This window comes from Lactuca virosa, chromosome 6 (assembly GCF_052849685.1).
Source record: "Lactuca virosa cultivar CGN04683 chromosome 6, Lactuca_virosa_CGN04683_v6, whole genome shotgun sequence".
NCBI classification, from domain to species: domain Eukaryota; kingdom Viridiplantae; phylum Streptophyta; class Magnoliopsida; order Asterales; family Asteraceae; genus Lactuca; species Lactuca virosa.
This window is the reverse complement of record NC_136431.1, coordinates 71,979,189-71,993,343: the sequence shown is the minus strand read 5'-3', so window position 1 is coordinate 71,993,343 and position 14,155 is coordinate 71,979,189. Positions and strand designations below refer to the sequence as shown.

The 14,155-nt window shown below is 34.1% G+C and overlaps 2 protein-coding genes across 2 annotated transcripts; one reads left to right on the top strand and one right to left on the bottom strand.

Moving 5' to 3' along the window:
• The first annotated feature begins 240 nt into the window (after positions 1–240).
• LOC145119253 (IQ domain-containing protein IQM6-like) lies at positions 241–3,898 on the top strand. Its single transcript, XM_079054875.1, has 9 exons — positions 241–525; positions 1,185–1,575; positions 1,658–1,772; positions 1,914–1,979; positions 2,068–2,156; positions 2,232–2,319; positions 2,397–2,633; positions 2,770–2,871; positions 3,034–3,898. Exons 2-9 carry the CDS (start codon positions 1,340–1,342, stop codon positions 3,742–3,744), a joined length of 1,644 nt encoding a protein of 547 aa, XP_078911001.1. The 5' UTR covers positions 241–525; positions 1,185–1,339; the 3' UTR covers positions 3,745–3,898.
• Positions 3,899–4,008: 110 nt separating this feature from the next.
• LOC145119254 (homogentisate prenyltransferase) lies at positions 4,009–6,733 on the bottom strand. Its single transcript, XM_079054876.1, has 10 exons — positions 6,480–6,733; positions 5,967–6,088; positions 5,727–5,873; positions 5,419–5,644; positions 5,256–5,329; positions 5,007–5,099; positions 4,808–4,925; positions 4,485–4,547; positions 4,368–4,400; positions 4,009–4,235 (listed from the first exon to the last, which is right to left on the bottom strand). The coding sequence occupies exons 1-10, from the start codon at positions 6,681–6,683 to the stop codon at positions 4,161–4,163; spliced, it is 1,155 nt and encodes a 384-aa protein (XP_078911002.1). The 5' UTR covers positions 6,684–6,733; the 3' UTR covers positions 4,009–4,160.
• Positions 6,734–14,155: the final 7,422 nt, after the last annotated feature.

Genomic DNA, 14,155 nt, shown 5'->3' with positions numbered 1-14,155 from the left:
GATCTGGAATGTAATTTAAGGGACCAAAATAGACAAAAATGGTGGTAGATTTACTGTTCCTTTTCTTTACAATTTTAATATATATATTATAATAATAATAATAATAATAATAACAACTCAGATCATGTGTACAAATCAAGAAAAAAACATATTATCTTTTAAGCCGTTATCCCTAAAAGAAATGTAGCAATATGGTTATAGAAGCCAAAATATATATAACCAAACGTTTTGAATTTCTTGCAACCAAACCAAATCACCATCGTCACAGCCACGTGGTTGGAAGTTGGAACCACTCTATTCCTTCATCTCTCTTCCAATTTGAGATCGTCTCAATTGTGTGTGCCCTAAATCATTCCTGATCATAGATACCACTTGCAGGTAACACACATTGCCCTCAGCCAAAACTGTGTGTAAGAGAAAGCCAATCCGATCATCCTCAACGTTTTCATTTGCATTTCTTCTTCCTGACTCATTCGATTTTGAATCCTTGTAATCAAAGGGTTACACCATAATAGCCACATTAAGGTAATAATAATGCATTCACCCTTTACTTCTCATTGTTGCTTATAATGATTTCTTTGAAATTGGTTTTCAAAACATTGCATTTTGCCGGATTCTTAATTGAAAAAAAAAAATTGGTGATCAAAACGCGTTTTAGCTCATGGATCGTGACAATTACTTTAATTATCCCCATCTTTTCGATATTAGTGGCTTTGTGTATTAATTATGAACCAGATCATGAATGAAGTGTGTGAATTTACTTAGATGAATGATTGGAGCATATGGCGCCACCTCCATTAATGGAGATCTGTTATCTATTAATTGTCATTATAAAGCTGTCTACCAATTGGCATTATCACCTTTTGATCATGCATTGAGCTACTTGTACTGTGAATTAAGTACCAGTCCATTAGGGTTCTTATTCATTGCTAGATTCAATTTTCATTCAGCTTACACTTCAAACAGTCTGAATTGTTAATATTAAGCATTCAGACTCCCTTCCATATCAAATCATATGGTTATTCAGCATTTAACGTGGCACTTTAATATGAATTCAGTAGGGGGACAGAAGTGGATGTTTCACCTAACATTATTAACTCATGAGCTACACAGCTACCTTCAAAGTTTGACTTCTAAAATCACTTAAAAATCTATTCTGATGATGTCTTTCTTTTATGTGTCAGGTTGCTGATCTCAAACATACCTAAACCCCAATTTGTTTATGCAAACAACAATATATATATATATATATATATCTCTCTCTCTCATTCCCATTTTCACATATTGATGAAATCGATTATTCTAGAAAGATGGTTGTTTGAGGGTTTTTAAAGCTTTAATGGGAGTAAAATGGAAACTCTTGTTCCCAGTTTATTCCTCTACAAAAGAAGAACACATTCCTGCAAAAACCTTTGAAAGTCAAATGACAGAGTCAAACATGGTGGGGCCTGAGTCTCCATTGCCTGAGCCTCTAATGGATCGTGATCTTGCAGCATTGAAGCTTCAGAAAACATACAAAAGCTTCAGAACCAGAAGACAGTTAGCTGATTGTGCAATACTTGTTGAACATAGATGGTTAGTTAATAGTTATTCATTTTTTTGCAATGAGTACAAATCTTTATGCATAGATTACAAGTTGACATCTTTTATTATGTAGGTGGAAGCTCTTGGATTTTGCTGTGCTCAAGTGTAGTTCTGTATCATTCTTTGAAATTGAAAAACCAGAGACTGCTGTTTCACGTTGGTCAAGAGCAAGAACACGAGCTGCAAAGGTATATATTTTTAGTTTTTACTATGTTTAATTTTTCAGTTCTATAAATAATAAATTCTAGGGTAAAGTATATAAATTATCCTTGTAATGACTCATTCCATTACCTTGGTCACTGTGTTCCTTTTTATACCTGAAATTTCAGGTTGGAAAAGGCTTATCACACCATGCAAAGGCATGTAAACTAGCTTTACAACATTGGCTCGAGGCAGTAAGTTTTCCAATCTTGATGAATTTTATCTTTTTTTTTTTTTTTGTGATTAAATATATTGATTCAATTTCATTTTTGTAAAAAACAGATCGATCCACGACACCGTTATGGTCATAATCTTCATTTTTATTATGTCAAATGGCTTCATTGCGAAAGTAAACAACCCTTTTTCTATTGGTAAGATCATATCTCACCAAAAAAAACAAATTAAGTTGACTAAACTAAACTCCATAGTTTATGACACAATCTTAGGCTTGACATAGGGGAGGGCAAAGAAGTAAATCATGAAAGATGCCCGAGGTCAAAGCTTCAACAACAATGCATCAAGTATCTAAGTCCCGTAAGTTTTTAGATAAAAGAATTTACATGGGTTTGCTTTCTTTATACAAAAAAATTGAACTTTTTTTTTGTTTTCAGATAGAAAGGGAGGATTTTGAAGCTACAGTGGAAGACGGGAAGTTTATTTATAAATTGAGTAGGAAGCTTATTGATACACGAGAACCCACGGGTGTGAAATGGATATTTGTGCTTAGTACTTCAAATATTTTATATGTTGGGATGAAGCTTAAAGGCAAATTTCAACATTCGAGTTTTTTAGCTGGTGGTGCTACATTGTCTGCTGGACGATTGGTGGTTGTAGACGGTATCCTGAAGGCATGTTTGTCTATATAACTAAATTTCGACCGGTCATGAGATATTCTGATGACCGGTCACAGTCATCCGATATCATCAGATATCGGATGACTGAAATCGGTTATTTGGTATCTTAACCGTTAATTTCTTGTGATAGGCTGTGTGGCCTCATAGTGGACATTACCTCCCAACCAAAGAAAATTTTGAAGCTTTCATTTCGTTTCTTGAGCAACACCAAATTAATATCCAAACTATTAAGGTACAATAACTATTCAATATTCATACGAAAAATCATGTCTTTTTATCCGGGTTAAAATCTTTTTTTCCAAAATTTAAACCAAGATAATATCAAAAAGATTCGAGTCTCAATAGCTGCAGTATGAGACTTTTAATTCCAATGTGATTTGAATAAAATTCACAGAAAAGCCCAGATGGGGATGAAGAAGTACCCAACGAAAAAATGACGGGATATGAAATGCGGAATAGTGTATCAGAGCCGGATTTCTCTCGAGCTACAGAAGAAACCGAATCCAAATACCGAAATGATTCCAAACCACAAAGGGAAAGGGAAAGGTCGGGGACTTGTCCCCCATTTTCAAACCCAAAGATTACCACACTTGAAATCCCAACAAAAGAAGACATCATTTTGTCATTCCAAACTTCAGAATCCCAAATGGGGCCCACACCCGAACCAGAACCAGAACCAGAACCGGAACCCAGTCACTCCTCAGATGAAGGGGATGATCATGATGAAACAGCTGAAAAACTGTTGTCAAGTATCGAACTCATGGTATCCAAACGGAATCTTTTTGATTCGGGAGAAGAAGGGTATGAGTTTCCGGTTTCGGAGGAGAAGATTATGGAGAGGATTAATTCACATAAAGAAACAAAGTCTTTTCAGTTGGCTAAACAGCTGAGCTGTCGGTGGACAACAGGTGTGGGCCCACGAATCGGGTGTGTACGAGATTACCCTACGGAGTTACAGTTTAGGGCTCTTGAGGTGTGCTTGTCACCCAAAAACTCTCTTTGGAGATTGGGGTTTAAAAATTGTGAAATAAGTAATAGGAGGAAAAAAAGCTATTCTTTAGCAAATATAGAAGAATTTTCAAGAAGTCATCATAGTTTAGATTAGGAATCACATTTTAGGATCAAATTTTGTAATAATATGTTTTCATTACTTTTTTCTAACCTGTCACCTACCTCTTTACTATCAACTTGTATCGCTAGTATCTACTCCGTGTTCGTATATGTTTCATATGCATGATTGTGGGCCCAATTCGTATGGAGTTTGGATATTGTTGTTGTATTATTTGTTTCCACTCTTATTAAATATATAAAACTCTTTGTCAAATACCATTACAACATTTCTTGAAAAAAGATCAAGAACTTATGAGACTAACAAGAAATCAACTTTCATCATTCTTTGAGGCAAAAAAAAAAGTCAACTTTTGTTGAAGTCTCATATGATTACATTTTATTAAGGAAAATTTTAACATTTTAAGCGGATTTTGGCTGTATATGAATGAAACATATGTTACATGAAGAAGATCAGATGAAAGGAAATATGATGTACTCTGCATAAAATAAATTCCATATAAAACGGTAGTACCCTGCTATAGCCTCCTGCAAGTGAAAAGTGGTTGTTGTATGGTTAAATTAAGTCTAGTAAAAGGTACAACTTCTAATGCATGAAATACAAGTCCTTATAGCATAATAACACTGAATCTATGGAGTTTTGCAACAAGTATATGTTACCTGGGTGTAATTCGCACGCTCAAGTACCCATGCCTGAATAAAGTTATCCATATTTAATTTTATTTTTTTAAAAGGTGAAAAAATAAAAAAATTGGTTAAAATAGATTAAATAAAAACCTGGAAAATCAAACAGGAAGCCAAGATGGTATGTAATGGTATCATCAAGCTGCTCCTGAAAGCCTGCATTTTTCATAAAACCATTATTCTAAAATTTTAAATTCTAATTTAGGAAAAATAAATATTAAATTTCTGTTACTTTATTAAACTCTCATTTTTCTTAGACAAAATTACGCGATTGGTCCCTGTGCTTTACCAGATTTATCTAGTTGAGGACAACTATGGAAAGTTGGAAACCTCTAGCTTTATTGGTCCTTGGACTATGTAAAAAGACTTTTTTGCCCTTTTGAGTTATTTTAGACATTTTCATATAAGGTGTTCACCTGAGGCAAGTAGAATGCTGCCACTATTGAACCAATATAATTCATCATAAGAAGCCCGGATCCTAATAAAGCAATGTTTCTTACTCCAAGTTTTGTTGCAAAAGTAGAAATTTGAAACCTGAAAAATGATATCATAATCAATTAAAAAAAAAGAAATGGAAAAAAAAATATATTAAAGTTTTAAATTTTAAAAACTTACTTTCGGTCACCCTCTACATCGGGAAGATCTTTAGTAATGGCGATTACTAATGCAAATAATGTCACAAATGTTGTGATAAAAGCCACTGGTGAACTGCATAAAAATTGAATCTTGAAATCATTTCAAGAAAAAAAGATATTGCAAAAAGGAAAAAGTTAATGTAACTTTTTTTTGTACAAAAAACCATTAAAATGATGTTTTCCAAAAAAAACAATTAAAAAGTGTTACATAAAAGCAAGAATTTATAACCTCCATTGAAATGTTAGTCCTAAAGCAGCTCTCACAGCATAATATACACCAAAATTTAGAAGAAAACCTCTCACCTGAAAATTTTACATATTTCATTAAAGATTTAGACAATAAAGTAAGTTGATATATTTTTATTGAAAAAAAAAATTGTAAGAAAAACTACCGTGGCAATGATGAGAAATGCTGCAACAGGAAATCTTTTCATGCGAAATGGTGGAACAGAATAAATGGTGCCCAGAAAAAGACCAAGACAATAAAGGGAGGTGATAAAAGGGCCAAAATTCATGGCGACAATAAGAACACCAAGTGCTGCAAATGATAACACTAAAAACCATGCTGATTGAACAGAAAGATCTCCAGCAGCAATTGGTAGATAGGGTTTGTTTACCCTGAAAAATCAAAACCAGAATCAAGTAATAAACCACAAAATTATGTTATTAATTGATAATTATACAACGATACAATGCTTACTTATCAATTCCGATATCATATATTTGATTGATGCCGACTATGTAACCATTTCCACATATCAGAGCGATTAGGCCGGAAAATGCCTTGATTAAAAGCGACCATTTGATGAGATTTGGGTTTTCAAGAAGTGCTCTTGTTACTAAAGACCTATGAAGAAAATTAGAGAGAAGATGTTTTAGTTTTGATGTTTTGATGTTATGAAGCTTGTGATTAAGGTTGTTTGATGATATAAATGCTTACACCGATCCTAACGATGTTCCGCGAATTGTGTGGGGTCTTAGAAATCTCCAGAATGCGTCTTTGAAATCTGCAACTTTCTTTAATGGTGGATCGGATTCAGCAGCACCAACTTGACTGCAGGCCTGTTGATGATCAGATTATAAATAACTAACTTCTCGAAGAACTGAGATGGATTAATGCTTACTTTCGAAAGCTCAAAATGCAATGGCAACGGGAATCCAAAATCGAATTCAATCCTACCTTACAATCAAGTAGCAATTGGCAACTGAAAAGTAAAATTATCAAGAGCTAATAGGACATGATTAAAACAAAATTAATTAAGCAAATTTTGATTGTTACTCCCACCATTCCCAAATTTTATGAGCTCAATTGGACTTCATTCAACTTCAAACGCGATACACAATTTGAACTTCACAGTAGCGATCACGTGAAATTGATAAATTTCGAAAATCTAAAGACGAATTTCACCAAAATATAAGAAATCCACGAAGATAGCGATGGAATTGAACATACCGTGATGGAGAATTGCTTTGGGAATTTGTTTGAAACTACGTTTGAGCTTCGTTTGATACTGTAGAAGTTGGTTGTAAGAGTAGTGTTATCAGGGAACTTGAAAACTGTATCGTAGAATTTGCATTTGGTGTTTGCGGTAAATTTTCTGAAATGTGGAGATGAACCAGAAACTCGAAGGGAAGAAGATGAGAGTGATAACTCCATTGTGAGGGGGAGAATGAACTCGTGGTGCCTTTTGTTTGAGTATTTTGCTAGGGTACCCTTATTGGTTGTCCTTTTGTTTCAACGGAACCCTCTTCTTGGCTCTTCTGTGCAATTTCTTCATGGTTGTTTTTTTAGAACTAGTTAACATTTAGAGGTGTTTGGATAGGTAAAAAAGAGAGAGCTTATAGTTTAATGTTTATCCGTATAGTTATAAGCTAAGTTTAAGTGTTTGGATAGAAAACACTAAAAATCAGCTTATTGCGGTTGGAATAAGCTAAATAAACTAATTTTAATAAACATTTCCCCTTTGCTTATAACTTATTGCTTATTTCTAATCCAAACACTTTGCAAAAATTGTTTTCTCTCACCACTAATAAGTAGGGGTGAGCAAAAACCGAACCAACAAAATAAAACCCGACAAAACCGCAACAAACCGCAACCAAAAAACCGAAACCGATGCAAAAACCGAGGATGCGGATTTTATTTTCACAAAAACCGAAGTTATTGGTGCGATGCGGTTTTTATCTAGAAACCGGTCCACCAAAAAACCGAACCGCACCGAAGGCGTATAAACAATAAATCACTAACTTATATTATATACATATTATTTAAAAGACTGATATCTACTATATGTTGAATTTGACGGTACTTAGGTTTAGCGATTAAACATTAATAGATATACATGTGAGTATGTATAATGTATGTGAGAATCTATCTTTAATTTCTCATAAGTCAACATTATGTATTTTGTGGCTTTGTGTTTCTGTAACCATATGTGGGAGTAGGTACAAATCCAATAGAAAAAATGTGTTTGGAGTGAAAATTAATCAAGTATAAAAAATCAAAAAAACCGACACCGAACCGATACAAACCGAAACCGCATTTAAGAACCGCAAAACCGAGCCATTAAAATACCGCACCCAACGGATTTTAAAATGTAAAAACCGCACCATGCAGTTTGCGTTTCGGTTTGACCCTAAAACCATACCGAACCGCACCATGCTCAACCCTACTAATAAGTTAATAAGCTATAAGTTAATTTATCCAAACATCCTCTTAATATTATCTATCTTTAATCGCTCACTTTTTAATTTTACTTCAGTTTTCCACTCATTCAACAAAATGGAGAAAATTCTTTTCAGTCTTTCATTATCTTTAAAAAAAAATTATTTTTTAAAAAATATATATATTTTATACAAATATTATACTCTTTTTGTAGGGAATTAAAAACCATAAACTTTAATATATTTTTATAATTTTTTTAGTATATATATAATTTAATAAATATTAAATAAACTGAAAAAAAAAAAAAAAAAAAAGTCGGTCAATCACACAAGAAGAGAGAGGTCGGGGTAGCCTCCCCTCACCCTTCCTCCGCACCCCCTAAACCATAGTGGCAGTGTTGTGTAGCTGGATACGGTTCCTTTTCGTGCTCCCCTTTCCCGCATCCCACCCACCGCCCTAATACCATTACATTTATATCGGTGAGTGTCATATCATAATATACGACATTGTTGTAATGTCATGTGATCGTCATATCATTTTTCCCTCACTCTACAAAGCTAGTTCGTGTAATAGCACACTTTTATTTTATTTCTTTATTTTTTTAATTATATAAAATTAATAAAAGGAACATACTTCATTAATTTAATTAAAAACGATTAAATAGGCAAAAACGAAAATTAAATAAAAACACTACATAAAAAACGACAATTAATTTAAAACATTATTTGTAGTATTTTTTTATGATGTCCGCCCTACCCCTCAAAACCTTATCGAACTCATTTTCGGTGAGATGATCGAATAGTTTTGTTACAAATTCATATCATGACTTCTTTGCTTCTCCTCTCTAGTTTTCTTTTTCTCATTCAACTTCTCATTTTCAAAATTCAAACGAATTTCAAAATTTAAATTATAAATTTTGAAATTACTAGCAACTCTATGAATGTCATGATCTTGTTATGTTAACTTATGTTAACTTGGGTGTATGTTAATAGGTGGGGGAAATCATGATTGTGACAATGATTGGCATGAACTTGTAGGAGGAAAGCATGAGAGGGATGCTTTCGTAATGACGTGCATAATAGGAATTGTCGAGGGCTAGCATCATTATCAAAAATGTTATAAGAAAATGAATGTGGTGCACCATCTGCATTTAAGGCAACAATTTAGGTTAACGATGCAGAAAATGATAAAAGAAATGAATAAATTATAAAGGAAATAAATAGAGGTAAATTTACTAATTTTTACAAGTAGTTAACCCCTAATTTAATGGATTTATCTAAATAGACCAACCGTATAACGTTTTGAAACTATAGAAAATAACGTTGTAATGTTTTGCAATATTATCTTGAAGTTTTTTTTTTTTTGGAAAGGGAACTTCCCTAACGAGGGTTTACGGGCCAGCTTTCTTGAAGTTGTTACCTTTTGAAACGGAAAATCTCCAGAAAAGTCCTAAATTTTTAGGTCATTTTATGATCTAGTCTTTAATTAAATTTCATTAATGAAAAAAGGATAGGAAACCATCTATTGTAATCACTTTTACCCTTTTTTACCTTTTCAACAGGTTACTGCTGATGTGGAGTGCTAACTGTATTGCTGGGCTGAGGTGGCATCCCATTCCTTTACAAAGTAAAAAACCAGTTTTTTTGGGGGAAAAGAGGGGGAGGGGGACTCAAACCCATGAACTCCCACTTACAAACAAAACAATGTACCAAGTGAACTAGAATTAGTTATTGTTTTGTTTTCTTCATATTTATTTATTAATCCTTATGACCTTCATCTTCCTCCATATGTACAGACGAACCTGCAACTTCTTCCTCCATATTAATTCACCAAAAACACGACCTTACAACTTCTTCACCTAAAGATTCTATTCACATCTGGTAATCTATTATACTTCACCATAAACCCTAATGGATTTTCTGATTTCCCCTTTTCTTTCCTCCATCACTCAAATAAGAACAATCTCAAGATTCCCAAACCCGAAAGAATGGAATGGTGAGATGTTACTGTCGACATTGTGGGGGAGATCAAGATCGGAAACATTAGCATAATGGCGTCGTTTAAGGGAGAGAAGAACGGAGTACAGAAAATTCTTCGTAACTTATTTAAATCGAAGAAGATGAAGCCTGATGGTCTATTGAGAAGATAATGAAGCTCGATGGTACTTGTGGGTGGTCAGAAACTTGTATGGTGAACATTTTCCTAAGCTCAATCGCTTTACAACCACTGTAATATCCAATTTCCATTTTCTTCGCCTCACCTAAATCCTTTGATTTTAACTCTTTATTTTGCTGGTTCGTAAATAAATTAGGGTTTTAAGTGAGTTAGAGATGATAGAGGAAGGATATCAGGTTTAACGTGTGGTTGTTTAGGGTATTAAGACTTTATAAATAAATTTGAAGAAATAATATCAACAAATTCTTCTAGTTCACTTAGTAAGTTGTTCGGTTTGTGTGTGGGAGGTCAAGGGTTCGAGTCCCCCTCCTCCTTTTCCCCAACAAAATCTGGTTTTTTACTTTGTAAAGGAATGGAATGCCACCTCAGACGCCAACTCAGCTCACAGTTGGCACTCCACATCAGCAATAACCTGCTGAAAAGGTAAAAAGGAGTAAAAGTGATTACAATAGTTGGTTTCTGTCTTTTTTCATTAATGAAATTTAATTTAAGACTAGATCATAAATTGACCCAAAATTTTAGGGCTATTCTAGAGATTTCCCTTAGAAAACCATACGGATCATTCATCAAATTTTGTAATTTTATAACCATCTTGTTAAATCCAAAACAAATCCATCATTTTTTTATTTATTTATATTGAACAATGGAATAAGTTATTGATTTAGACTTGAAGCATGATAACTTTTTTTTATGAGTTACAACTATTTTTAATAAGCACTCAACTTCATTGAAGTACATAACTTATTTAATTATTTTTATTGATCATTTAATATATATTAATTAGTAATATACTTTCATATTTTGTATCTTTTACTCCTCATCTTCTACTCATGTTTCATTTTACCTTTTAATTATACTTTTAGTTTAAAACATTTTTTATTTATTTACTGTATAATTATTTCTATCAAATGTTTAATAACATTTTATTTATGAAATATAAATTTATAATGATATATAATATTTTTAATTTTTTATAACTAGGATGTGTTAATTTTTTATTCGTATTTTATGTTTATAGAATAAATCCCAAGTACATTTTTATTTTTATTTTTGTTTGTTTGTGGTATTCAACATCTATAAAATATGTTGTGTGTTTTTAAAAGATGCTTAATTAAATGAGAGGGTTTTTATAGAACATTTAAAAAAGATAATGATAGATTAGTTATTAAAAAAACTACTTGAAGAGGTTAACCATTGGAAATGTAATATAGTTAGAGGTTAAAGTTAATGAAATAATGAGATGACAACAATTTTAAGTGATGATATAACTTTACCAATGAAGATGCTCTTATTTTGAATTGTGGAACAAGAAGTTATTGATATCCATTGACATATCATAATCGAAATTTGGGCATCGTGAAGCCATACTTTTTAGACTCCAAAAGTAGACTAATTGGTCATTTTGGCATTTTTCCAGAATTAGGTGTTTTTTCCTCAAAACCTCTTCTTGACCTCTTTTTTCTACTGGCGGGCATATGTTTTGTAACATCCCAAAAATCATAGTAAAAATTTTCTTTTTTAAAACCATTTTGATAATCCATAAATCATTCAAAATATTGTTCCAAAAGCCAAAATCGTTAATCAGAGTATCCAAAAATCATATATCAATAAAATATCCAAGGATGATGTACACAATGACACTTTCACCTTGTCGCGATCATCTAATGTACTTGAAACCATGAAATCAAACTGTAAGTCAAAGCTTAGTGAGTTCCCCCAAAATACTTCACACGATAATAACAAGTATAATACATGCAAATAAGGTTTGTTAGCCCATGGCCTCAACCTAACCGTCTAGAGTTTAATGGCTTTTTGCCTCAAGTCAACCATCCCGAGTTTGTTGGCTTATAGCCTCAAATCAACCATCCCGAGTTTGTTGGCTTATAGCCTTAATTCAACCTTCCCGAGTTTGTTGGCTTACAGCCTCAACTCGACCATCCTGGGTTTGTTGGTCTACTGCACGAAGCAGTACCACCTCAACCCAACCATCCATGGTTTTTTGGCCTGCCGCCTCAACCCAACCACCATTGGATAAAACGAGCTTATTGTCTAACAGCTTCCTGCCGCAAAGACAACTCACGCATTCCTGAGCACATACATCTGATGGCAACTTTCCCTGCACCCCGTTTTTACCAAATCTTGAACCAAAATCTCGCATACCTGAATTGTAGATACATGTGACATATTATTTCGAAACCATAATCCGAATAGGTTGATGATCCTCCAAACAGAATACTCAGTTCTCCCCCACTTAGGGTTCGAACTACCACTAACTAGCATTGCAAACAAACCAAATCTCAAACCGGCTCAACCAAATCCATACTATCCCCAACTCTTGGAATGTATAACACAACGCAATATGATATTCTAGATAAAACCAAGAAAACTCAAAGAGATTCTGAATCTCAGATGGAGACCTCAGATCTTCCAAATCATAGCCACCTCTAACAATAAGAATCTCATGCATATGCACAAGCAATAATTCCAACACTCCATTTATAACACCGATTCTCTATCTAGAAACGATTGGACTACCACACACCTCGTCTACAAATCCCTAACCATCGATTCATCGCGAGAATGTTTCATAAATACAAGAGGCATCATTCTCATAGTCGGGATACATCAGAGACAACAAAAGTCGGTGTTCCCAATTCACCTCCCTTGATCACCTGAAGCAATCAACTAGCACATGACCTAACTAAATACAAAGAAAGCAGACCCTTGATCACATCTTAAGACAACCATACCACAAGAATCCTCTTATGTATTCCCACACTGCCACACTTGCCGCCAAAAACCGCAACTATCTAGCCCCATGTTAGGTCTACATCACAATGTTGGGTTTTGAGCATAACATCATTCCTATGGTGTACATGCAACCCTAATTGCTTTGGATCGAGGTTTTTCTCTATTGAACATATAACTATGAATACCAAAGCAATAACCCTATGACTAGCATACATATTTAGAAATTGACATATGATTAGGGTTAGAAACTTTACCTCTCTTGTTATGTAGTAATAACAAGTTTAATCCTTCTTGATCTTGACTTCTGAAAGCCTAGTGCCTCAAGTTTTGCACCTCTAATGGAATCACAAACACTCTTGCAAAGGAAGACTTGGGATAGAGGTGAAATCGGTCAGGGCTTCCTAGAAACTCATAGGGGCGAATTCCACTAGCAAATGGGTCTTTATATAGCTGTGTGGGTTGCTAGGGTTTTCAGGTGGAAACCCTAATACCTAACTTAGGCAACAAGCAGCCCATGAACTCCTTCCTTAGTGCCCATGGACGAAATCTATAGGGCTTCCCTATAGGATTTCATCCACTCCACTTTATGGAGTCCATCAGCCCATTTATGCAACTATCAATGATTTGCATAACAATCCCCCAATTATTTAATCAGTCTCATTTGACCACTAAATTAATTCCAAATTAATTTCTGGTCAATACTAGTTAAATAGTATGATTTCCAAATAATATATTAATCTTGTAATATATATTAATAAAACCATTTTGAGTACCAATTTATTATTCACATAATAAATTCTACTCTTTCTCCTATTGTCATCCTATCAAGTTGCATGAGTGAAGGCAACCCAAAAGGACCATGCTCATAATCAAATCAAGTACATACCAAAAATAGTTATGGGATTAGACACCTAATCCAACACCCAACTCTAAAATTCACAAGTTTGTTCTCCCTTTCATCCAAAGACGGAAAACTGGAATAACATAACCCACGTCGAAGATAGTGACATCCCAATCTATCTACCAATTATTCAGCCTCCGGGTGCAATCCTCAATTCGATCATCACAATTGCGTCCTTCTTGAGTCTTACGACTCGACAGACACTACCTTGAGCAAGGCCCTTAAGACCCCAAAATCAACTAAGTCATCTAGGTCTGCACCATTCAAACCCAAACTGACATGACCATTTAAGGCCCCCAACAATTCACCAAACCCATCCTCATTTTGAACAACCATAACCGATAAACTGATAAGAATGGAGCCACACTTCAGTGAATCATGGTGCCAAACCATACAATCTATCCTCCATCAGCTCCTTAGAATCCCCGAAATTCTCCTCGATTCGAGTACGGATCCCGTTCTTTCAGTTGTATGGGCCCAATACTACCTTTCCCACATATCCGTACTTTTCCTCAATAATCATTCCAGATCCTCTAAGTAACTACTCATGTCCACTATTGTTCGATCCAATCACATATACCCACTCTTCAATACTTACACACCGCCAAACAGCGCACCAATTCCTCTAAGGCACTTCCTA